The sequence below is a fragment of the Schistocerca serialis genome, chromosome 1 (genome assembly GCF_023864345.2).
Source record: "Schistocerca serialis cubense isolate TAMUIC-IGC-003099 chromosome 1, iqSchSeri2.2, whole genome shotgun sequence".
Classification (NCBI taxonomy): Eukaryota; Metazoa; Arthropoda; class Insecta; order Orthoptera; family Acrididae; genus Schistocerca; species Schistocerca serialis.
Window position 1 is genome coordinate 83944394 of NC_064638.1, and position 24657 is coordinate 83969050.

General features: G+C 45.5%; 1 protein-coding gene and 1 long non-coding RNA gene across 2 annotated transcripts in view; both read left to right on the forward strand.

Moving 5' to 3' along the window:
• LOC126462238 (uncharacterized) overlaps window positions 1-18393 on the forward strand; it is a 400660-nt gene extending 382267 nt beyond the window's left edge. Inside the window, exon 3 of the long non-coding RNA XR_007585956.1 lies at window positions 18316-18393. This is a non-coding gene — a long non-coding RNA (uncharacterized LOC126462238). The remainder of the gene's footprint in view (window positions 1-18315) is intronic.
• A 256-nt stretch (window positions 18394-18649) lies between these two features.
• The window catches only part of LOC126480242 (trithorax group protein osa-like), a gene marked incomplete at its 5' end in the record, with an annotated part of 286292 nt that continues 280284 nt past the window's right edge, over window positions 18650-24657 (forward strand). Inside the window, 2 exons of the mRNA XM_050103963.1 lie at window positions 18650-18859; window positions 21871-22335. Of these exons, the coding sequence (XP_049959920.1) occupies window positions 18650-18859; window positions 21871-22335 (675 nt within the window). The remainder of the gene's footprint in view (window positions 18860-21870; window positions 22336-24657) is intronic.

Here is a 24657-nt window from a genome sequence, read left to right on the forward strand (position 1 = left end):
GACACAACTTGATGAGTCACTCATTAAACTGCTACAACATTAACAACAATACAGTTCGGAGGAAATTGCCATCTGAATGAAACATTCACTTGAGATTTAAAATTTACTGTGGGTCTGCTCCAGAGCAACAACAAACCATTACGAGTTTCACGCTGGCGGGAGCTACGTGCAGTCTAGCGGAATCGTCCGAGGCGGTCGCGGGAGGGAAATGCTAGCCTTAAGCGCAGTTCTTGCCGTGATAAGACTCCTTAATTTTTTCCTACCGAGCGAGTTCGAATGCGAGTCGTCGAAAAAGTCTAATCGTTATCAGGCGGCGCGGCCCAGATCGTGCTTTTGGGCCGTCGAGGGGAGCGGATCTAAATCCGGTCGCGGCAATTAAAGGCGCTGCAGCGGCACACGCGACGCGCGTTCCTCAGCCTCGCCCCCTCCCCCAGCCCCGGAGCCAGCCGGCCCGAACGAATTCCATTCACCCCGCTACTCCATCTCCGCCCCGCGCCAGGAGTTACTCCACCCTTTCTGCGCCCCCGCTGCCTCTGGATCCTCACAGCGCTCTTGACGGGACTGGCTACACTCGCCTGAAAATTGCCCTTAACAAGAGGGGGGGATACGGATACGGACATAAAAAAGTACGTCCCTATGCTAGAGGCGGGACGTCTGGGACGGAGTTCCAGTGCAGAGGTTGGCTTTCGTGAAATGGAGGACGCGCTCCTAATTAATGCTCCGGTCCGTCCCGTTGAACGTCTCCAGTGCGATATGTATTGTGTCGACAACAGTCGTCGCCATCAAGTCACTTGTTACCGTTTGGAGTTGTTACGTCTTGTCTTCGAATGTATCACGTCCGTCTGAAAGTTTTCAGTATCCAACGGCAGCACAGACGTCTACAGAAGGAATCCAGTATCATCAAACATTTTTCTTAAACTACAGGAATTACACCATTCCGACTATGAATCGACTCAACAAATGGATGTAGCTCGTCTTAACAAATATTGAGCTATATCGTTTCGTCAGCAGTTGACTGTATTCCAAATTCTCATTGGTGGAGTATCATATCTTAATTAACTCTCATAAAAAATCGGCTGGACTCTGGAGGAGCTAACGTTTTAGCAGTTGATTAACTAGACAGAAAGTTAATCAAACTGATTTTAGTTGCTGTGTGCCCTGTAGTCGAATGCTTTAATCTTTTCGAATATATCCACTGTTTTGAATGGATAAAGAATATCAGGCTTCTGCATCCGTCCATCCATAGAGGTCAACTGACTACAGATGGGAGACTGATCGTGTCAGACATTTGGAGCCACCTTCAGTTCCCTGAGTGAGTGGTCAGAGATGAAACTTCTTCATGTTTATCTTGGTTGCCCGTAATTTATATCGCCGGAATATGTTGGATAGATCAGCCTCACGGACTGCAGAATTGAATCTTTTAGTACTCTTTAACAATCACCAGCCACGTCTGTATGTTTTCAGTTTTCACTTATAGTATTTTCAGGGTATACTACTTGCGCGACCGGGAGTCAGTGGCATAGATTCCTATAGAATTTTGCCGCCCATTTAGCCCGAGGGCTGAAGCTCAGGTTTCCTCATGGATAGTGACTCAATCATTCTGATCACAAAAACATCGTAGCCTACTTCAAAGTTTTCATACTCGGTTCATGTCTCTAAAATTAATACGGAGCCGAACAACGAGGATCGTTGTCCCGAGTTCTCCAAAGTCACTATTACCACTCGGTTTCCAACACGCTCTTCTCAAGTACATTAGATACAGTCGATACTCTGTAAGGGAGTTACCATTTCCCTTGAATAGAAACTGTACTTCAGTTTAATCCTTCCTCCCATACTGTAGGAAAACTGTTACACTTTCTATTTGTTGCACTAACTTTCGAGTTGCCTATTATTCTTGTATTATTATATGATAGCCTTCCAAAGCTTTCTTCTCACTCAAACATCGCTTTGAGCTATAATGGGTCACCATTTAGTAACTAATACTAAGCTTCTGTCCTAATAAATAAGAGAGGGACATATGACTAATGACATAAATAGAACTTCCTTTGACAAGAGCAGCTGCAGCACATGCATTAATGTATCTCAACAGTACGCATCTTTGTATAGGTATTGCTTAGAGTTGATTGTTCTCACCTTTAACACGTACAATGGTAACAAAACTGTGACGGTAGTATAGTTTCGGGATATACTACACTAAAGCGCCAAAGAAACTGGTGTAGGCATGCGTATTCAAACACAGAGATACGTAAACAGGTAGAATACGACCCTGCGATCAGTAACGCCTGTATAAGACAACAAGTGTCTGGCGCAGTTGTCAGATCGGCTACTGCTGCAATAATGGCAGGTTATCACGATTTAAGTCAGTTTGAACGTGGTGTTACAGTCGGCGCACGAGCGATCGGACATAGCATCTCCGAGGTAGTGATGAAGTGGAAATTTTACCGCACGACCATTTCACGAGTGCACCGTCAATATCAGGAATCCGGTAAAGCATCAAAACTGCAACATGGCTGCGGCCGGAAAAAGATCCTAAAACAATGGGCCCAACGACGACTGAAGAGAATCGTTCAACGACGCAGAAGTGCGACGCTTCCGCAAATTGCTGCAGATTTCAATTCTGGGCCAATAACAAGTATCAGCGTGCGAACTGTTCAACGAAACATCATCGACACAGGCTTTGGGAGCCGAAGCCCACTTGTGTGCCCTCGATGACAGTACGACATAAAGCTTTACGACTCACCTGGACCCGTCAACACCGACATTGGACTGCTGATAACTGGAAACATGTCTGGTTGGACAAGTCTCGTTTCAAATTGTATCGAGCGGACGAGAGTGTACTGGTTTGCAGACAACCTCATGAATCCATGGACCCTGCATGTCAGCACGTGACTCTTCAAGCTGGTGGAGGCTCTATAATGGTGTGGGGCGTGTGCAGTTGGAGTGATATGGGATCCCTGATACGACTAGATACGACTTTGACAGGTGACACGTTCGTAAACATCCTGTCTGATTCACCTGCATCCATTCATGTCCAATGTGCATTCCGACGGACTAGGACAATTCCAGCGAGATAATGCGACACTCTACACGACCAGAATTGCTACAGAGTGGCTCCAGGAACACTCTTCTGAGTTTAAACACTTGCCCTGGCTACCAAACTCACCGGCCATGAACATTATTGAGCATGTGTGGAATGCCTTGCAGCATGCTGTTCAGAAGAGATCTCCACCCCCTCGTACTCGTACGGATTTATGGACAGCCCTGCAGGACTGATGGTGTCAATTCTCTACAGCACTACTTCAGACATTAATCTAGTCCATGGCACGTCGTGTTCCAGCTCGCGGAAGCCCTACACGATATTAGGCAGGGGTACAGTTTCTTTGGCTTTTCAGTGTATAATAACAAACTGAGGCTCTGAAACTTCGTCTTGCTGGAAATAACCTGGGCGCTTCCTGGTACGTATAACCACGTGAATTGTGTTCTCAGCTTACAGGGTCTGTTTAAAAGTTTTTCATGTTTTGGGTATCCAGGTCATTTGGAACACAGCCGTGGAAATAAGTTTCATTAGAGGACTAACATCCTCATGTTCGATTAAAGTTATTCAGGAGGACCGCATAAAATCTTAAGTACGATAGCGGAATCTGTGTCTCAAGTATTCACGTCGCGCTGTATCGACACGGCTGTAACTCTTTGTTGTAAAATCTATAGAATGTGGCTGTAAGACAAGAACTTGCGGAGTAATATCCGGATGTCAGTTGCGGCTGATGCTGCTGAAGGGTCGTTAACTGCAGCACACGCAGGGGGGAATTGCACTGGAAGGATGCTGAGGTTCGGGAGGGGAAGGAGGCTGCAACTCGCCGATTCAGCAAACTGGGCAGCTATTTACATAAATGTGCGCGCACCGGAATTTGCATGCGAAACAATAGCAATTGGCGGCGGCCGAGTAATTAGGCCCAAGACGCCAGGCCCGACAACGTCACGGAGGTGCCGTCGGCGCCTCTGGGTCGATAGGCAGCCTCCATCCCCGAACGGCCGCAGGCTGGCAGGACGTTCCGCTGCCCCCGGCCGTCCGATAATTGAGTCAAGAATCACTAATTAAACGGACCCACTGGCCACTCTGAAGGGCTGCCGTGTATTTCTGTAAGCGGAATCAATGTATCGACGTAACGAGTAGGGTGGCTTCCACCGGAAGACGGCGGCCGGGGCGACGGGCCCAGAGTTGATGGCAGAACCAAAGTGCCTCCGGAGTGCTTACAAGGGAACCTCCCCATCGCACCCCCCTCAGATTTAGTTATAAGTTGGCACAGTGGATAGGCCATGAAAAACTGAGAACAGATCAATCGAGAAAACAGGAAGAAGTTGTGTGGAACTATGAAAAAATAAGCAAAATATACAAACTGAGTAGTCCATGCGTAATATAGGCAACATCAAGCAGAATGCGAGCTCAGGAGCGCCGTGGTCCCGTGGTTAGCCTGAGGAGCTGCGGAACGAGAGGTCCTTCGTTCAAGTCTTCCCTCGACTGAAAAGTTTAATTATCAAACAACTCACACATAATCAACTTTGCTCTCCAAAATTCCAGGACAGATTTAGTTGGCACAGTGGATAGGCCTTGAAAAATTGCTTGGACATATGCAGGATTTGACGGTCTACACACGGAAAGATTTGAAAACGTTAAAAACATATGTTTTGACGGAGCATAGGGAAAACTGTGCGACTGTGAAACTGTTGCATTCATTTGTTGCAGTTTATGTGACAAACTCTTATGTTTTCATCACTTTTTTGGGAGTGATTATCACATCCAAAAGAAAACCTGAATCGGGCAAGATAGAAGAATCTTTTTACCCATTCGCCAAGTGTACAAGTTAGGTGGGTCGACAACATATTCCTGTCATGTGACCCACATGCCGTCACCAGTGTCGTATAGAATATATCAGACGTATTTTTCTGTGGAGGAATCGGATGACCTATGAGCTTGCGATCAAATGTTTTCGGTTCCCATTGGAGACGCACGTCCTTTCGTCTATTAATCGCGCGGTTTTGCAGTGCGGTCGCAAAACACAGACACTAAACTTATTACAGTGAACAGAGACGTCAATGAACGAACGGCCAGATCATAACTCAGCGAAAATTAAAAAAAGTAAACTTTACACTCGAAGGAAGACTTGAACCAAGGACCTCTCGTTCCGCAGCTGCTCACGCTAACCACGGGACCACAGCGCTCCTGAGCTCACAGTATCCTTGATGTTGCATATCTTGCGCATGGACTACTCAGTTTGTATATTTTGTTTATTTTTTTCATAGTTCTACACAACTTCTTCCTGTTTTCTCGATTGATCTGTTCTCAGTTTTTCAAGGCCTATCCACTGTGCCAACTTTTAACTAAATCTGAGGGGGTGCGATGGGGAGGTTCCCTTGTTAGATCACTGACCACCAAGTGCCTTACGTGCCGTAGCGCGCTCCTTCTGCCAAGTTCTAGGACATGCCATCTAGACCAGTGGTCGTCGAACTTTCTTGCTTAGAGCCGTTATCGACAATGTACGGCGACTTTTCGAGCCGTACAGGAAGAGAGGGCGGTTGCGGTACAAGGGTGGGTGTGAAGTGGCCGCTTAAAGGCATATTCAGTTTTCACCAAACCATGGCTACTGACAGAAGCTTAACAGTTACACATTTTCAATATCATACGATGTCACACCAAACATTTTAAAGTGAAACGGGTAATGACATACTGTAAATACAGGCATTTTTCTGGAAGCTTATGTAGTGACCACTTTTCTGTACCGCTCTGTGGCCAGTGCCGTCGCAACAGTATCCCGTGTTTGATTTTCTGATTTCCAGAAACTTCTTTTAGGCATCTTCACGCCCTAGTATCTGAAAGAATGCCAAGCGGCTGCAGCAGACCGGTTTCAATCGCACTTTTCTATTAGATCAAATATAAAAAATGGTTCAAATGGCTCGAAGCACTATGGGACTTAACATCTGAGGTCATCAGTCCCCTAGACTTAGAACTACTTAAACCTAACTAACCTAAGGACATCACACACATCTGTGCCCGAGGCAGGATTCGAACCTGCGACCGTAGCAGCACCTCGGTTTCGGACCGAGGCTCCTAGAACCGCTCGGTCACAGCGGCCGGCCGAATATATCAGAAGAGAGCCAGTTTTAAGTAATATAACTTAATTAATTAGAATTTGTCACAAAGGGACAGATTGTCAGATGATAGTGTTGTATATAAAAGGATTTAGAAGTCAATTTAACTGCCGTATTATGCGTGTTTTTTGGAAGCAACTAACTGTTATTGGGGTGACCACCTCGACCCGATGAGTAGTGAGGCCACTTTTCCTGATGTGACGTAATGATCAAGCCTATTTTATTTCTCTGCATAATCACTTTCATTATTGATAATTTGTCACATCTATCCACGAGCTTTCGAATTTCCGTTTCGTATTCGCCTGCCGCCGTCCACAGTGCGTTTTTCACTTCGATATCTCCCCCAAAACGTTTCTCGCCCAGAAACCTTTTTTAGTGCCGTGCGAGGCTTCTTGCAAGAATTCGTTATTCACTTGACATTTCAAATTGTGATAAGCATTTCACACCTCTTTCCCCCTATTATCTCGTTCGTTACTGCTTCGCCCTACACTTCTTTTGATTGGCGGTAGATTTCATCACATATAAAATCAGTGAAAAAACTGTCTAGATCGCGATAGGTCTTTTATTACACCTACATCTACATCCGCATCTACATCAGCCGGCCGTGGTGCCCGAGCGGTTCAGGGCACTTCAGTCCGGAACCGCGCGACTGCTACGGTCGCAGGTTCGAATCCTGCCTCGGGCATGGATGTGCGTGATGTCCTTACGTTTGTTAGGTTTAATTAGTTCTAAGTTCTAGGGGACTAATGACCTAAGATGTTACATCCCATAGATCTCAGAGCCATTTGAACCATTTGCATCTACATCCACATGATTACTCTGTAATTCACAGTTAAGTGTCAGGCAGTGTGTTCATCGAACAATCTTCAACCTATTTCTCTACCGTTCCACTCTTGAACAGAGCGTGGAAAATGAACTCTTTCTGTGCGAGCTCTGATTTCTGTTATTTTGTAATGATGATCATTCCTCCCTATGTCGGTGGGCGCCTACAAACTATTTTGACACTCCGAGGAGAAAGTCAATGATTGACATTTCATGAGAAGATCCTGCTGCAACGAAAATCATCGTTGTTTTAAGTATTGCCACTCCAGTCCAGAACTGCCTTTCTTTGAACTTTTTCATGTCCTCCGTCGACCCTATGTGTTGTGGATCCCACACTGCACAGCCGTACTCCAGAAGACGACGTACAAGCGTAGTGTGGACAGTCTTTAGTAAATCTGTTGTATTTTCTCAGTGTTCTGCCAAGAAATCGTAATCTCTGGTTTGCTTTATGTACAACATTGTCTATGTGATCGTTCAGAATTAAGTATTGGTAATTTTAATCCATAAGAACTTGTGGATTACAATTACTAATAACTTGCCCCTCGCTTCCTGATGACTTCACCGCAGTATTGCTCTAACTGGGTCTCCGTCCTTCTCTGTTTTCCTCTGCGAGACGTTTTATTGTGCTTAATCGTAAGCAGTGACTTTTGTTCACTTGTGAATCATATATTAGTATAACTGTACTCCGTAAAAATGTTTAGTGTACAATAATAAATGAGAACATGTGTTTCCGTACTGTTGTAATTCCAATGATTCCTTTATGCGAGTCTCACATTCTTCATTTGATAATAGCATCCTACGGCTCCTTAGTTGAACATAAATGCAAAGACGGCTATTCAGAATTCCCAATTTAACTCAGGTTATGACAGTTTCATTTCTGACGAAGAGAAGGAGTCGGTGGCAAGTGAAGATTAGGCAGTGCCTGGTCACCCCTGCCTGGTCTTCTGAATTAAACAGATTAAAGAGCTATCCCGTCAGCCAGGCCGAAGCTCCAACTGTGGAAGCAAAATTGCCCTTTTCCGATAACTTTAATCTGTGCCGACGGGAAGAGAAAGTCGTAATTAAGATTGCCCCTCGCTATCGAAATAATCAACGCATTCATAATAAACAAACCTTCAGTAAAAAATCTATTGATATCTATCTCATGAATACAAAAACAGAGAAACGCTTACAGTAATTTAAAAGATACTGGAATCCTGGAACCCCAGGATCATTTTTCACATTTCTAGGAAAGTAGTCAATATTACAAACAAAGCAACGTTTTTACAGAAATGTCAGAATTAACTTATGTTTAGTTATAATAAATGAGCAAGCAATAAAACGTGATGCACAAAAAAATTAACAAATAATAGATTTCATATTCGTGGAAAGTTGTTACAAAGGAAAGACGGGGTGAAGAATCCGTGACTACATACAAGCCGGTATATACCTTCCATTACATTACGTACCAGAAAACTTATTTCTAACGTAACAGGGTATAAACAATTATATCTCACAACATCTATGAAGGAAGACATATCATACTCGTTCTGGGCGAGAACAACTGCTGCCCGTACACCAATGTACATGATTTCATCTCACTGGTTTCTGGAGTATTTGTGGGATATGTACGTAGAAATTTTATAGTGTCTTGAGCAAAGACAGTCGGTGGCTCATACTGACGGTAGTAGAAAACTCTTCTGCTTAACTACTCCACTTGCAGCCTGTTACGAATCATAGCGGCTGATCTGACATTTCTCCGGACAACGATCCTTTGTGTATGAATTTCTGTCTCATTTACTTTGAGTCGATCTTAGTACTTTTTCAAGGAGTTCACTTTAAGCCTATGGCTTTGTTGTACTTTCTAGTAGATAGAGAACTATTTCGACACTAGAGGACTGCACCCACTATTTATCCAAACAAAATATCTGGTTGAATTTATTGAGCTTGCCTGAATGTTTGATGTGTATACATTGGTCTGTCCTTCCTTCTGCATTCTCTGTTTTTGAACTACACACACATTATTTCAAAAATGGCTCTGGCCACTATGGGACTTAACATCTGAGGTCATCATTCGCCTAGAACTTAGAACTACTTAAACCTAACCAACCTAAGGACATCACACACATCCATGCCCGAGGCAGGATTCGAACCTGCGACCGTAGCGGTCGCGCGGTTCCAGACTGTAGCGCCTAGAACCGCTCGGCTGGCCGTAACATAGTCCTGGTATCTCTGAAGTATCTAGAGGGAACACGGATAAAATGATAAAACTGTCATCAGGCCGAAGGTTGGTTTGCTTATCCAGGAATGGTCCTATTGGATGTAGTATGCCATTGCCTTCCTCGAACCTTTCAGCTGATTTACGCAGCCAATTGTCAACGACCTTGCCGCAGTGGTAACACCGGTTCCCGTCAGATCCCCGAAGTCGACAGCTGCCGAGCTTGGCTAGCACTTGGAGGGGTGACCGTCGGGTCTACCGAGTGCTCTTGGCAACTGGGATACACTCAGCCTTTGTGAAGCCGATTGAGGAGCTACTTGATTGAGAAGTAGCGGCTCCGGTCACGGCAACTGACAACTGCCCTGAGCGCGGTGTGCTCCCATCACGTTACTCCATATCCGCATCCAGTCACGCGTAAAGACTGAGGATGACACGGCGGTCGGTCAGTACCGTTAGGTCTTTCTAGACCTGTTTCGGCGGATTTAATTACGCAGCCAGTTATAGGCGAACCTACAGTTTAACGTGGACTCCGAACCACTCTATTGCTGGGCATTTTTCACACTAACAGACATTACCACAGGTATAGAACTGGTAAGTATGACACCTATAATTTATGAACAGAGTACTTGAATTGAATATCCGCACAGATTGGTGCGTGACCGTTTCACATGACATAACCCCGCAGACTTGAACGCCCCAGTCATCTTACAGCGGTGCAGGAAAAGTAAGCACTGCCTGCAGAGGGAACATTTCTGTCAGCGCGGCGGCCCCTCCACGGGCCGCGGAACATTTGTCACCGCAGAGCTGGCGCGTCGCGTCACCCTGTGTTCCGCGGCGTGACTCGCACGCACGCACGAACTCACGCACCGTGTAGACACCTTCCGCCGTTGGCCCTCGCACTTCCGGCCGAGTGACGAGGGAAACCCGCCATTCGGAAGAAATGTGATCGATGAGAGTGCGCCGCCTCTCCTTGTATGTGTTTGCTCTGGCAGAAGTGACGGCCTCGGGGTGTTTGCGAAAACGGAGTTCTCCGGTGTGGGGGAAGGCGTGGACTGACTCTCGGAGTTTTGACGTGTGCCACTGAGGTCTGTGGATGTGAATAGCATAATATAGGATAAATCTATATATTCCTGGATCGTACAGTTTGTAGCGGTCCAGCAACTCAAAAGTTATTTAAATCTGTAAATACTGCGATACGGTCGTTTCCGTACGTCTTCATAACCACTACTCGAATTACTGCTAAGGTGATTATACAGTGTAGCAGTTATTTGTGTCTTTTTTATTTTCTAAGATGAATCCTTTAAAAAGTAATATATCTGCTTCAACAATGTAATTGAAAGGTTTAAATTCTTGTTCCTAATGCAACATTTTTAACAAGACAAGAGAAAGGACCGCTTTTCACTTAAGTATTCATTTTTATGTCTAAAGTGCCGGGTTCGATTACCACCCCTGTTGGGGATTTTCTCTACCCTGGGACTGGATGTTTGTGTTGTCCTTATCATTTCCTCATCATCATCATCATTCGTGGCTAGATTGGACTGTGTAAAAAACTTCGACTGTGTAAACATTGGAACTTTATACGGGCGCTGATAACCGCACAGTTGAGCTCCCCCAAACACCATCAACATTATGTCTGAAATGTGACGGATACATATAAGATGTAATAACTTAAACTGCTTACTGGATTTCTCGATGAAAAATCACGATTGGTAAATCTCTGGTAAATCACCTCTTTACTAAAAGCTTGTCACGGAAAATGTGAACTATGTTGGCCACTAAATAACACACGATGCTGCTAGGGAGGACTCGTGTTTACATACAAACAGAATATGGAAACACTTGGTCCATATTTTATCATCAGGCAACAATAACTGCAGCAGAACTGGGTTGAGGTGTCCGTCATACCATCAACTCACTCGCCTAGAAGCAAAACGCATTATAACGTATTCTTCAGTATTTCTGTCGGTCCGAAAATCTGTTCACCTCAGTATCTCTATGTTCACGACGCAGGTATCTCTCAAATAATCGCTGCAGAAACAACAAAACTCTTATTCTCTTTTCACACCACAGACACAGAGCATCAGGATGATTGCCATACAGAATCGAAACACACCTTGACAGTCGTAACTACTATTTTCTCCAGGCATATAAGAGTCCAGTGTTATATAAACCAGTGCTTGAAATCAGCTGTGATGCGTTCTGAAACTAAATCAGACCCAGCCTTAAAAATTAAAGACGAGTCTTAAGTTACAATGTGTAGAGCCAAGATGGAAAAACATAAACCGTTGATAAATTAACTCAGTTTTAAAATTATTAACACAAGTGACAGTTAAAAAAAAGAACTGAGGCTCTGGAAAGCACTTTACTCTTAGATCCACGAAAATGAAACTGAAATAGAACATCAAGAGAGCAGCAAATCCAAAACACGTATAAATAAAATATTGTCCATTACGACTAGCTTAAAAAATGGTTCAAATGGCTCTGAGCACTATGGGACTCAACTGCTGTGGTCATTAGTCCCCTAGAACTTAGAACTACTTAAACCTAACTAACCTAAGGACATCACAAACATCCATGCCCGAGGCAGGATTCGAACCTGCGACCGTAGCAGTCGCACGGTTCCGGACTGCGCGCCTAAAACCGCGAGACCACCGCGGCCGGCTACGACTAGCTTAGAACGTCTACATATCTACACCGGCTAATGTGGAAATGGGACTGTTACAGAACACAGCATCTCTGTTTCAGAAATTAGTATTTTCTGGACGTCATATTGCAGCTACTTCACTTACTCTGAACGATCTCTATGGTCACAGGATAGCAGCAGTACCAGGTAATAAGGATTTACTTATTCGAGTCCCACTCGAGTATCGCCGAGGACTTTAATTGTACCGTCTCTGCGCATGAGCTCTACAACCACAGTATGTGACAATAAAATCCACTGAAACGAAATATAACATTAATTCGTTATCTGTCCGTAAGGTGACTTACTTCAAAAAATTAATGAGCTTGCTGTATAGCGAAGGAGAAAAATTTCAGTTGGAAAAAAAGACAAAGAAAGTACTCGGTGAAGTTAGGCAATGCCGGGATGCCCTCTCATTGTTGTTACATCTGCAGTAACTCGTAACAACACATGTAAACTACGATATGGTGGGCTAGCAAAAAAATTAAAATGTCTACATTCCAGAACACATAGCATTTCATGCACGCCATCTGCTTTACGATGAAGAAGAAATTCTATTTTCAGTATGCTATTAATTGTATCACACATTCGCTGATACAACTGGCAAGACGTGGATAAGGCAAAACGTGAAACCTCCCTAGCCTTCAACGAATGGAGATTGCTTACATACGGCTATTTGAAGCAAGTGGATTAAGAATAGCACCATCCTAGTCCAACTGAGAGCGACAGACCCCTTGGTGATAATGCATGTAGCCTCATTGCAAAATATCATGAATGTAAATTACCAGAGGATAACAGAAAAATGTTGCTCATCTACTTTAATCGTATTCATTGAATCCTATCTTGTCCTACACAAGCACCTATGAACCATGTCACACACTTCAAGCAGCTGAACCCCAATGCAACTTTAACTGCTAGGGCGGTGTGTTCCCTTTCTGAAACTAGAAAGACTGAATTTTACGGAGCAACTTACGAAGCAGGGTTCTAGCAGCTGCAGCCTTGGCTGCCGAAGACTTATTTAAGGAGGAGAGACAGGGACGTAGCGCTGCAGCTGCCCGTTGTAATTCTTAGCCGGCCCCGGCACCGGCAGGGACCAAATTACACACTTGTTATTGAATCAGCGGGCGAGGCGAGGCGCGCCGTCCACGAGGGCTGGTGCGCTGCGGTCTCCTTTACGTCTCCCGCCGCTGCACCGTGCCGCGCGGTACAGCACGGCCTCCCTGGCGTTATTAGCTGGTGGCTACAGACGTCCAGATTAATTCCCGTGATTAAATTTCATAGGGCCGGCGTGGGGCGCGGGGCGCGGCGTGCGGTGAGCGCCGTCTCGGCCCTCCTCTCCGCCTCTCCCGCTCCCAGGCCTCGCTCTGCCTCCCTCCAGAGTCCTGCCGGCAGGTCGATACTTATTAGAACACCCGCCGGCTCCTGCAGTGGCCGGAGGCGAACCGGGGACCGTCCCCTGGGCCGCACGACACGTGTCGCTGCTTTCGCTCACGACCCACTCGCTACACAACTGCGGATCGTCATCGTCACAGTCTCTCGTTATCTACAGATATGCTGCCGTATTTTTTGTGTGGAACCGAGCAAAATTTGTACAATTACCGTCTCAACTTCTAACGGTAATGTTTTATAGAATTAAAGCGTATGTGACTGTCGACGGAAAAGTTCGGCCCATCGTTTTGTCGAAGCGTCTTACAGAAATAGAAAAAGAAAGAAGAGCACATTAAAATCAAATTATCGGACCTGTTCGCAGATTTTTGCGAGACATTGTCAATGGAAACGAAAGAAGCAGCTTAAAAAGTGTACTGCAGACTAGTAGGACAAGAAACGCCGACGATCACAAATATAGGCTTACAGCCGGCCGCGGTGGCCGAGCGGTTCTAGGCGCTACAGTCCGGAACCACGCGGCTGCTACGGTCGCAGGTTCGAATCCTGCCTCGGACATAGATGTTTTCGATGACCTTAGGTTAGATAGGTTTACGTAGTTCTAAGTCTAGGGGACTGATGACCTCAGGTGTTAAGTCCCGTAGTCCTTAGAGCCATCTGAACCATTTGATAGGCTTACCTTAATTAAAAGCAATGAAACGATTTTATGGAAAATGCGGAAAGATAAGATAGAAACTATGATATAAGAAAAACATGTACATTATAAAACATGTTGAATTGTCAATAGCATGCGGTAGTATTCGAGACTTTGTCTAACTGCGAGCTGAAGTGCAGGCATCTGAGATAGTTCTAAACTAAACATACTATTACTGCGAGCAAATATCACTTTTTTAAAAACTATAACGTTCATCTCAGTTTGAGATGGGTATAAGATTTGTATAAATTAGACCAACATTTTCATTAAAAGCTGCATCACAAGCGGCCGCTGTCGTACACTACTGAATTTTTTTTCTTATAACTGGTGAAGGTCTTATTGTTACGACAGATGGCCTCGCTCTCACATACGAGATGTATGTAGCGGCTCATTCCTCTACTCTAAAGCTACACTTAATAATACATTCTAAGACAAAAAACGACGAACCACGAAGGAATTATCCGACTGGAACGCAAATGAATATATGTGATGTCCATGTATAGAAAAACAATTAATTACAATTTCAGAAAAATTGGATGATTTATTCAAGAGAAATAGTTTCACAAAAAAATGGTTCAAATGGCTCTAAGCACTATGGGAGTTAATTGCTGACGTCATCAGTCCCCTAGAACTTAGAACTACTTAAACCTAACTAACCTAAGGACATCACACACATCCACGCCCGAGGCAGGATTCGAACCTACGACCGTAGCGGTCGCGCCGTTCCAGACTGTAGCGCCTAGAACCGCTCGGCCACACCGGCCGGCATAGCTTTACAAATTGGGCATGTCAATAACGCGTTGTTTCACCTCTGGTTCTTATGTAAGCAGTTATTCGGGTTGGCATTAATTGATGGAGGTGTTGGATGTCATCCTGAGGGACATCGTGCCTAATTCTGTCCAGTCGGCGAGTTAGATCGTGAAAATCTGAGCTGCTCGACGGCCCTGTCCATACTGCTCCAAATGTTCTCAACTGCGGAGATATAAGGCGACCTTTCTGTCCAGGTAGAGTATGACAAACACGAAGACAAGCAGTTGCTCTCACCGTGTGCGGGCGGTGATTGTCTTGCTGAAATGTAAGCCCAGGATGGCTTTCGTGAAGAGTAACAAAACGGAGTCTAGAATATCCTCGATGTACGTCTACGCTGTAAGGATGACAACTAAATGGGTCGTCCTATGAAATGAAATGGCACCCTACCCCATCACTCCTGGCTGTTGGGACGTTTGGTGGGCGACGGAAAGGTTGGTATCCCGCAAATGTCCGGGGCGTCCCAGACACGTCTTCGCTGGCCACCGGGGCTCAGTTCGAAGCGGGACTCATCACTGAAGACAGTTACACTCCGTTCAATGAGATTCCAGGCCGAATGTCCCCGACAGCACTGCAAACGGGCTTGTTGGTGTACAGAGGTCAACCGTAGTCGGCGCAAAGAGCGCCGTCAGCTAAGCGCCGTATCTGTGAGCTGCCTATTAATGGTCATTGTGGTCTCTAGATCGGATCGATGATAATGATGAATCTGGGGCGCTGAGTGCCTCTCTGACGATTGCTCAGCCCTCAAGTTCTGTTGTCGCTCTATGTCGACAGCTTCCGTCTTGACTCTTTGTTCGGTCATGGTTCACCAGTTCACGCCAACATCGTCGAACAGTGGTATAGCTCCTGTTCAAATGTCGAGCGATTTACAGATTATTCCAACTGACTTCTTTGAGCCCGACTACACGTCCTTTCTCAAATGCTGAAATCTACGTATATTATTCACGGGATTGTCTGAGAAGCAACATTACTGTCCAACTGAGTACACGGAATGAAATTCGCGAAGACTTTATGCCCTGGTAGCGACATGTCCCCCATTTACTATACTTGCCAGTTGCGCGGTGAAACTGCGCTGCAGAGCCACACATTCAACCATCAGACTCCGAAGTTTTCAGTTCTGCATATTTTGACGATACTTGTCTATCTATATCCGAATCCCGCTCCAGCTACTGCCGGGTCTGGGTGTTGACGAGTCCTTTCCATTTGGCTCGGTCCTCCCACCACTTTTCTTCCTCCACTAGCTGCCAGATCACACCTCTCCTTTCTACAGATATTCTCACTCCCATTTTCCACCGTGTTCTTGAGCGCCCTCTAGGTCTTTTCCAATCCATCTTGAGTTCTTCCATAATTTTGGGGAGTCTCTCCCCATGCATCCACTTAACATGCCCTTACCATCTTAATGTCTTTTTTTTTCAATTTCTTCTCTCATACTTTCTTGTTTAAGGTCCTTTCTAATCTAAACATTCCTTATTCTGTCCATTCTTGTTTTTCCCTTAACTGCTCTGAGAAATGTCATTTCCCCTGCTTGCAGTCTGCTCCAGTCCCTTTCTGTCATTGTCCATGTTTCTCCACCATAGGTGCCACTAGGGAAGTAATAATTCTTATACATAGGGAGTTTTGATTTTTCTGAAACTTCCTTATTCCAAATCAGGTGTTTTATTGTTTGGTAGAAATTGCCTCCCTTCTGTAGCCTCCTATTAATTTCGTTAGTTATTCTTCAATCCGTAGATATTTCACTCCCTAAATAAGTGAAACTTTCTACCACTCTGAGGGGTTCTCGTTTCGAGGTAATACCTGTACGAATATTAATTTGTGATCAGTTTGCATAACTTATTCGTGTTGTATCTTTTTTTCCTTTTTTGTCTTATAGTCTACTTAGGCCGAGAGAAGCAAATCAAAACATCTGTTAGCAGTTCGTACATGACTCAGTCTGTTTTCCCATCACGAAATTAGTTGAGTAAGTGTAACGACTGAAAGTGGAAGAAAAAATAAAGTCTTATCAGATCAGCTCAATATACACTCCTGGAAATGGAAAAAAGAACACATTGACACCGGTGTGTCAGACCCACCATACTTGCTCCGGACACTGCGAGAGGGCTGTACAAGCAATGATCACACGCACGGCACAGCGGACACACCAGGAACCGCGGTGTTGGCCGTCGAATGGCGCTAGCTGCGCAGCATTTGTGCACCGCCGCCGTCAGTGTCAGCCAGTTTGCCGTGGCATACGGAGCTCCATCGCAGTCTTTAACACTGGTAGCATGCCGCGACAGCGTGGACGTGAACCGTATGTGCAGTTTGCGGACTTTGAGCGAGGGCGTATAGTGGGCATGCGGGAGGCCGGGTGGACGTACCGCCGAATGGCTCAACACGTGGGGCGTGAGGTCTCCACAGTACATCGATGTTGTCGCCAGAGGTCGGCGGAAGGTACCGTGTACCTGGGTACCTGGGACCGGACCGCAGCGACGCACGGATGCACGCCAAGACCGTAGGATCCTACGCAGTGCCGTAGGGGACCGCACCGCCACTTCCCAGCAAATTAGGGACACTGTTGCTCCTGGGGTATCGGCGAGGACCATTCGCAACCGTCTCCATGAAGCTGGGCTACGGTCCCGCACACCGTTAGGCCGTCTTCCGCTCACGCCCCAACATCGTGCAGCCCGCCTCCAGTGGTGTCGCGACAGGCGTGAATGGAGGGACGAATGGAGACGTGTCGTCTTCAGCGATGAGAGTCGCTTCTGCCTTGGTGCCAATGATGGTCGTATGCGTGTTTGGCGCCGTGCAGGTGAGCGCCACAATCAGGACTGCATACGACCGAGGCACACAGGGCCAACACCCGGCATCATGGTGTGGGGAGCGATCTCCTACACTGACCGTACACCATTGGTGATCGTCGAGGGGACACTGAATAGTGCACGGTACATCCAAACCGTCATCGAACCCATCGTTCTACCATTGCTAGACCGGCAAGGGAACTTGCTGTTCCAACAGGACAATGCACGTCCGCATGTATCCCGTGCCACCCAACGTGCTCTAGAAGGTGTAAGTCAACTACCCTGGCCAGCAAGATCTCCGGATCTGTCCCCCATTGAGCATGTTTGGGACTGGATGAAGCGTCGTCTCACGCGTTCTGCACGTCCAGCACGAACGCTGGTCCAACTGAGGCGCCAGGTGGAAATGGCATGGCAAGCCGTTCCACAGGACTACATCCAGCATCTCTACGATCGTCTCCATGGGAGAATAGCAGCCTGCATTGCTGCGAAAGGTGGATATACACTGTACTAGTGCCGACATTGTGCATGCTCTGTTGCCTGTGTCTATGTGCCTGTGGTTTTGTCAGTGTGATCATGTGATGTATCTGACCCCAGGAATGTGTCAATAAAGTTTCCCCTTCCTGGGACAATGAATTCACGGTGTTCTTACTTCAATTTCCAGGAGTGTAGTACGGCTGTATATCACAAACAGCAGGTTTTGATAGTAGCGCCCGCTGCACCAGTTTACGGTTTCACCAACATTTCCACACTTATTAATTTTATTTATGCATTTTTTAAAAAAATCGATCAACTGCGACTACTTTATTATCAGTTTCAGATCGCCTCCACGTCTGGTGCGGCAGCATCGAGTGATCGTAGCGCAAGAACAGCGACAGCAGGCGTAAGAGAGACTTCGCGCTGAGGGGGGCGGCAGGATGAGCGGCGGTGAAGAGGGCCAGGAGGGCGGCGCCGGCGCCGGCGCTGGCGCTGGGGGCGGCAAGCGACGCCGCCGCGAGCCGGCGGGCGCCGAGGCGGCGGGCGCGGGCTCCGGGCCGGCGGCCGGCGGCAGCGGCGCCAAGAAGCGCAAGGCGGCGCCCGGGGGCTGCGCCGGAGGAGCGGCGGCCGGGGGCGGCGGCGGCGGCGAGCACGAGGCGGAGGGCGAGGCGCTGGTGCGCGAGACGGAGGCGGCGCTCAAGTCGCTGTCCGGCTCGTGGCCCGGCCCGCGGGCCTCGTTCTACGGGCCTCCCGCAGACCCGCCGCCTGCCTTCGAGAACCTGTTCGAGGAGAAGAAGGTCGAGCAGCACCAGCTGGCGTCTCCGGAACATACTGAGGACATCAAGCCGCACATCGCTGCCCAGCACTCACCGCAGCAGCAGGTACTGTTCTTCTGTCGACTGCAGTCTCTACAAGCAAAAATGTGTCCCAATTTTGTACGAACTGTAATTACTTGATAACTCTGACGTACATGTAAGTATTAAAAAAAACACCCGCTCAAGGTTTTTTCGTCACCTGCAGACAAATGTACTGAGCGCACAGATCGACCGAAGAGGTCCACCTAGGCGCTTTAGTCCGGAACCGCGCCACTACTACGGTCCCAGGCTAGAATCCTGCCTCGGGCATGGATGTGTGTGATGTCCTTAGGTTAGTTAGGTTTAAGTAGTTAAGTTATAGGGAACTGATGACCTACGATGTTAAGTTCCAGACTGCTCAGAGCCATTTGAACCATTTTTTTTTAGGTCCACCTACTTTTAAAATGTGCCTCGTCACGCTGATGTTAAGAGAATGAAAGTGAGTGTGAAATCTTATAGGACTTAACTGCTAAGGTCATCACTCCATAAGCTTACACACTACTTAACCTAAATTATCCCAAGGACAAACACACACATCCATGCCCGAGGGAGGACTCGAACCTCCGCTGGGACCAGGCGCACAGTCCATGACAGCACCGCCCTAGACCGCTCGGCTAAACTCGTGCAGAATGAAAGTGTCTGTTTCATTCCTTTCCCGTATCCGCGGTATCAGTTAAGTTTATATCAGCTGAACGGCAACACTTTATGGGTATGAAACTAATACTACGTCCTATAATTACTGTTAGGGGCACCAGGAAGTAAAGTCGTTTCTGCGCTTGTCAATATTCGTTTCTCATTTATCAACCCATTGTGTACTTCAAAGTCGTACCAAAGACAGTTAGAGTTACTTGCTAACTCGTAAATAATTGAATCGTAACGCAACAGCTGATACATTTGCGATCTTTTCCAAATGCATCAGGCGTTCTAAGTTGAAATCTGGTAACAGTTTGTCTGAAAACCACAGATTAAATTAATGAGCGTGTATGTAAAGTGTGCCTAACCCAACAATTAAGAGATGCGCTGAAAATAAAAAAACGCAAACGAGGAAATAAAAAATTTTTGCTGCAGTAAAGAGTTTTTCAACGAAGTTGAAAACGAATTGGAGGAGCATATTCTTACACCTGAAGAGATGATGTTCGGTTTAAGCATGTCTGACGTAAGAAAAACTTGCGTTTGACATTGCTGAACGGAACGGATAGGGAAGAAGTCTTGGCAGGTAAAATGTGGAAGAGGGCGCCCATGCATGAAATATCTTCGAATCCGAGGGAAATAATGAAAGCTCCAAACAAAACTTCAAGGCCTAGTCAAGATCCTGTGAGCTCACGAGTAGCCCACGCAAGGAAAAGCTAACCAAACAAAGGAGATGAAATCTAGAACTTGTAAACTCTACGGGGAAGCTAGCACAGAAACTCATTCGTAAAAGAGAGGAATGGTACACCGAATTTTGCGAGGAAGATCGAATTGAATAAATGATCAGATGCATGAAATGCAAAATGTAGACTCATGCTAAGCGTACAGGGATGGGCGAAGGAGGGAAGAGTTATACTAAAGGCCCACAAATAGTGATGTAATAACTAAAATATGGAACAGATCCTTATAGCCACATTAGTATATATATTTAGGCCTAGGGATATAGTTTATGAGGGTGGTACAATCTTCGCATCCACTGGTTCTTATTAGGAAACCGGATTCCTAATTTGTACTATTTCAATGTGTGGAAAATTAACTGTAGTGTGTGAATGTGGGCTTTCCTGGTGCATACTGCTGATAATATCTTATCGGGCTTCCATCCGGATAGCTGAGTCAAAAATTCGCGACAGTGTCATTCTCATTATCTTCTGGCGAAGAAGATGAAGAGAATGACACTCATCGAAACGTCGCGGATTTTCGACGCAGCTACCCGGATGGAAGCCCGAGAAGATTTCTATGACTGTAGAGTGTTTATTTTTCTCAGAATTTCCATTCTTTAAATCAGATACCAAGAACACCATCCTGCAGATGAGGACAGCATTGTTTAAATAATTCTGTACCTTCTATTTAAGCTATAATATGTAAAATCTCAAAAGTGGTACAACTAAGGCAACACTCCCTATAGGAAGTAACTGAAAGAAAAACGCGATAAAGCAAACAGAAATGACTCCCTTACAAAGACAATAATTACACTGAAGTCACCGTGATTTATGATGGTACCCTGGAGAGATCTATTGCAGCACGTTCGTATGCACCAACGACCATCCACCAGTTGTCAACCACGCTGATGGAGGAATGAACGCCCTACCATAAAAACTTCTTATCAAAGTTGTGCCCAGCATGAGAACACGTTGCAGGGCATGCATTGTCGTCTGTGGTGATCACACACCCTAATAAGAGCCTTGTCCCGTTTTTTACATTGTCCTGTGGGCCATCAAAAATCGTGGTGACTTCAGTGTAATTATTGTCCTTGAATAAAAATTTCATTTCAATTGGTCTCACTACGTGTTTCGTTCAGATGCCTTCTGTACAACACCGTAGCAATTCTTTCTATGTATGGTTCAAGTTTCATCGACCTGTGTTACTTGACAGTGCACATCATGCGAAAGTAGCTTTCATCCTTAAGTTTTGCCCAACAGTGTGTTTATTGCGGACATATTGATGAATACTTACGTTGACGACTGCAGGAAGTTTCAAAATACTGATGTGATTAATAAAATTGTCATGCGAAAATTGTGGGCTTGTGGTATGAGCCGGCCTTTGCGACCGAGCGGTTCTAGGCACTTCAGTCCGGAACCGCGCTGCTGCTACGGTCGCAGGTTCGAATCCTGCCTCGGGCATGGATATGTGTGACGTCCTTAGGTTAGTTAGGTTTAAGTGGTTCTAGGTCTAGGGGAGTGATGACCTCAGATGTTAAGTCGCATACTGCTTAGAGCCATTAGAACCATTTTTGACCTTGTGGTATGTTATGTTCTGTTTCTTGCCATTATTACATCCTCATTTATATAATAAATCTCAGTGTCGTAACATGAGATGTGCGTAGTTACATGAAATTTGCTTTGCCTTAGGACGTAAAGCCAGTGCTGCTGCCGTCCACGGGCGAGATCGTCAAAGATCCTGCACACTTGACTCCATCAGTGAAAGCCAACGGCGCTGGCTCCAGCGGGGGTGGAGATTTGGAGAACCTGCTGAAGATCGAGAACGAGTGTGCGAGCGCCCAGTCCAAGGTGGGCACAGCGACGGCCGGTAGCGACACGACAGGACCAAAGTTCTCGCAGCCCCGCTACGAGCCAGACTTCAACGAACTGGTCGATGATTCGTCAAACGAGCTGGAAATCGACATGTCAGACCCGTCAGCGACCGCCGGGGCCAGCGGCAGCGTAACGGCGCAAGGCGACGTTAAGGAACGGGCGGTTCCCAAAGCGGTGGATGCGCAGCATCAGCCGACGGCGTCCCCGGCCTCCGTTACGTCCGCTTTCAGCCCCAGCAACTCGGCGGCAACTTCAGCATTTCGCACTCCTACCACAACAAAGGTATTTGTGCTTTTACAGTAACCGGAGTTTCCGATGATGTCTTCATTAAAAACCAAACCAAGAGACTATCAGTGTCTAAAAGCCACTTACCTGGTATTCGGTTCAATGGGACGTTACATAGCAGCGGGCTACATTAGTAAGTACCGTTTATTGATTGTAATTTTTTAAATGAATCTTGCAGGGTGCCTGAGGTAATACTCAGGTTTATGACAGAAACAATCATCCGAAGCAAAAAAGTCTAGTAAACGTGGACTCCAAGACGCACACAGTAAGAGCTATGAGCTCTTGTTCAGTAGAAGAGACGTGATTCACTGTAGTGAAGATGAACAAGTGCTCAAAGCTCTTAAGGTACGCACTTCACAGCCCATATTTATTAGGTTTTTTTTCTTGTTTTGGCTCATCCTACGATTTCTCAAAATACGGGAAGCAAAGAGCTTGCAGTAGAAGAGACTTGTTGCACAGTACCGAAGGAATGAATTTTACAGTCCATGTTTACTATACTTTTTTGCTTCGAATGATCATTCCTATGATATACCTACATATGGACCATTCCTCCTGAGATACTTTGTAGCCTATAACCGAACTATACTTTGTCATCACTAACACATATTTAGTACTGCTCAAATGTTGATATAATGCCTTCACTGCCCAACTTTTCTTTCAAAGTGGAGACACTTCTTCGCAACAGTTCAAACATTCGGCAGAATTCTTGAAGTAATTTATCCACGACGATCGTAAGCTTATTTTCCGGTAATTAATCTAAAACTTTATTTGAATCTGAAGTTGATTTTGGTGATTTTAATGCATGAATAGCTTTCATTGTGAGATGCTTTGACTTTTCGTTTCACATAATCATTTCTCGTCGAATGCCTCGGAGAGATACATCGTAATAGGAAATTTTTATGCACACAGAGAGCACAAATCTGTTGATCGCCAGTCGTCAGTCGGACGTACATTTTACAGCGCTCAGAAATTTTCTTTAACGCACTTCGAATGGAGCAAGCACTAATTTTTCACTTTCATCCTGTCTCTGATTTTGTGTTTCCATATATTTTATGCAGTAAAAAAATATTAACCCAAACAAAAACGCATTTCATTCCCCAGACACAGGGTCTAACATTTAGCGTCCCGCGATCAATTCCCTGTGACCACATCGAGATTTTCTACAGTGAAGATATCTAGAACGAAGTACACTCAGCACCCTTTGGCTAACCAAGGAACTGTTCGAATAAATAAACAAGTATATTGACATAAATATTCCCGAAGAGATATCAAATCTAAAGTCTCCAGTCACGCTTTTAAAGCTCGTATGAGTCATCTCTACCACATAGCTGCAGATTTCGCTCATCATAACAACAGGAAAGAAAGCATAAAGATAATGGTTTAACGTTCTGTCGACGATGAGATCATGAGAGACAGCGCACAGGGATTGAAAAGGACATCTGCTGTGTTCTTTCCAAAGGGACTATCCCGGAATGAAGGTAATGGCGTAGGATAATCGCAGAAGTTTCAATGGAAGATCGTGGATTTGAAGCCCGATGCTTCAGAGTGAGAGTCCAGCGTGTTAACCACGGCATAACATCCTCGATCATTGCCGCCTCGTCGGAATAAGACAACTGGAAGTTATTTCAGGACGACACTGCAGAATTCTAGCATTAATTCCAAGGCTTCTGCGCATTACGTTAGCAACTCTTAGTTCTAGAAGCTCTTGAAATGGTATTTGGAACATGGCATTTGGCTATGAGTTTGACGCCACGAAGAAAAAACACGTTCCCTGTCTACTGTGTTTAATAATTAATTGCTAACAAAAGTATTATTTGTTTGAGAAATATTGTAATAGAGCATTTTGTGTTCATATACGTTTATTCATCAGTCTATATATACGCGTTTACTTCCTGAATTAAGAACTATAGTACATATGAAACTGAATTCTTTTTCTCAGATAAGTTAAAGCACATGTTTTATACTATTTTAAATAAAAGACTTTTTCTTCATGACAAAAGTACTATTCTCCATTGTACTTTTCTGTCTGAATATTGGATTACACGCGAAACTAGGCTCGTAAAAATAAATCGTTCATAGTACGAAAGAGATGCTGGTTGCCGTCATTTCCATTGAAAAAACAGACTGTAGCAGAGAATGGTAGATGTATTTATATAGGATAAGAAAGAGCAGATAACTGAAATTAGATCACAGGATATCAAAAGTGTTAATGAAAAACGACGAATCCATAAGAATTGGGAATGACGGCAGCCCGGAAAAGTCGAGGACCCACATGCCACTAAAGAAAAGCAGAAGGCGCATTCTGACAAGAAATAATAT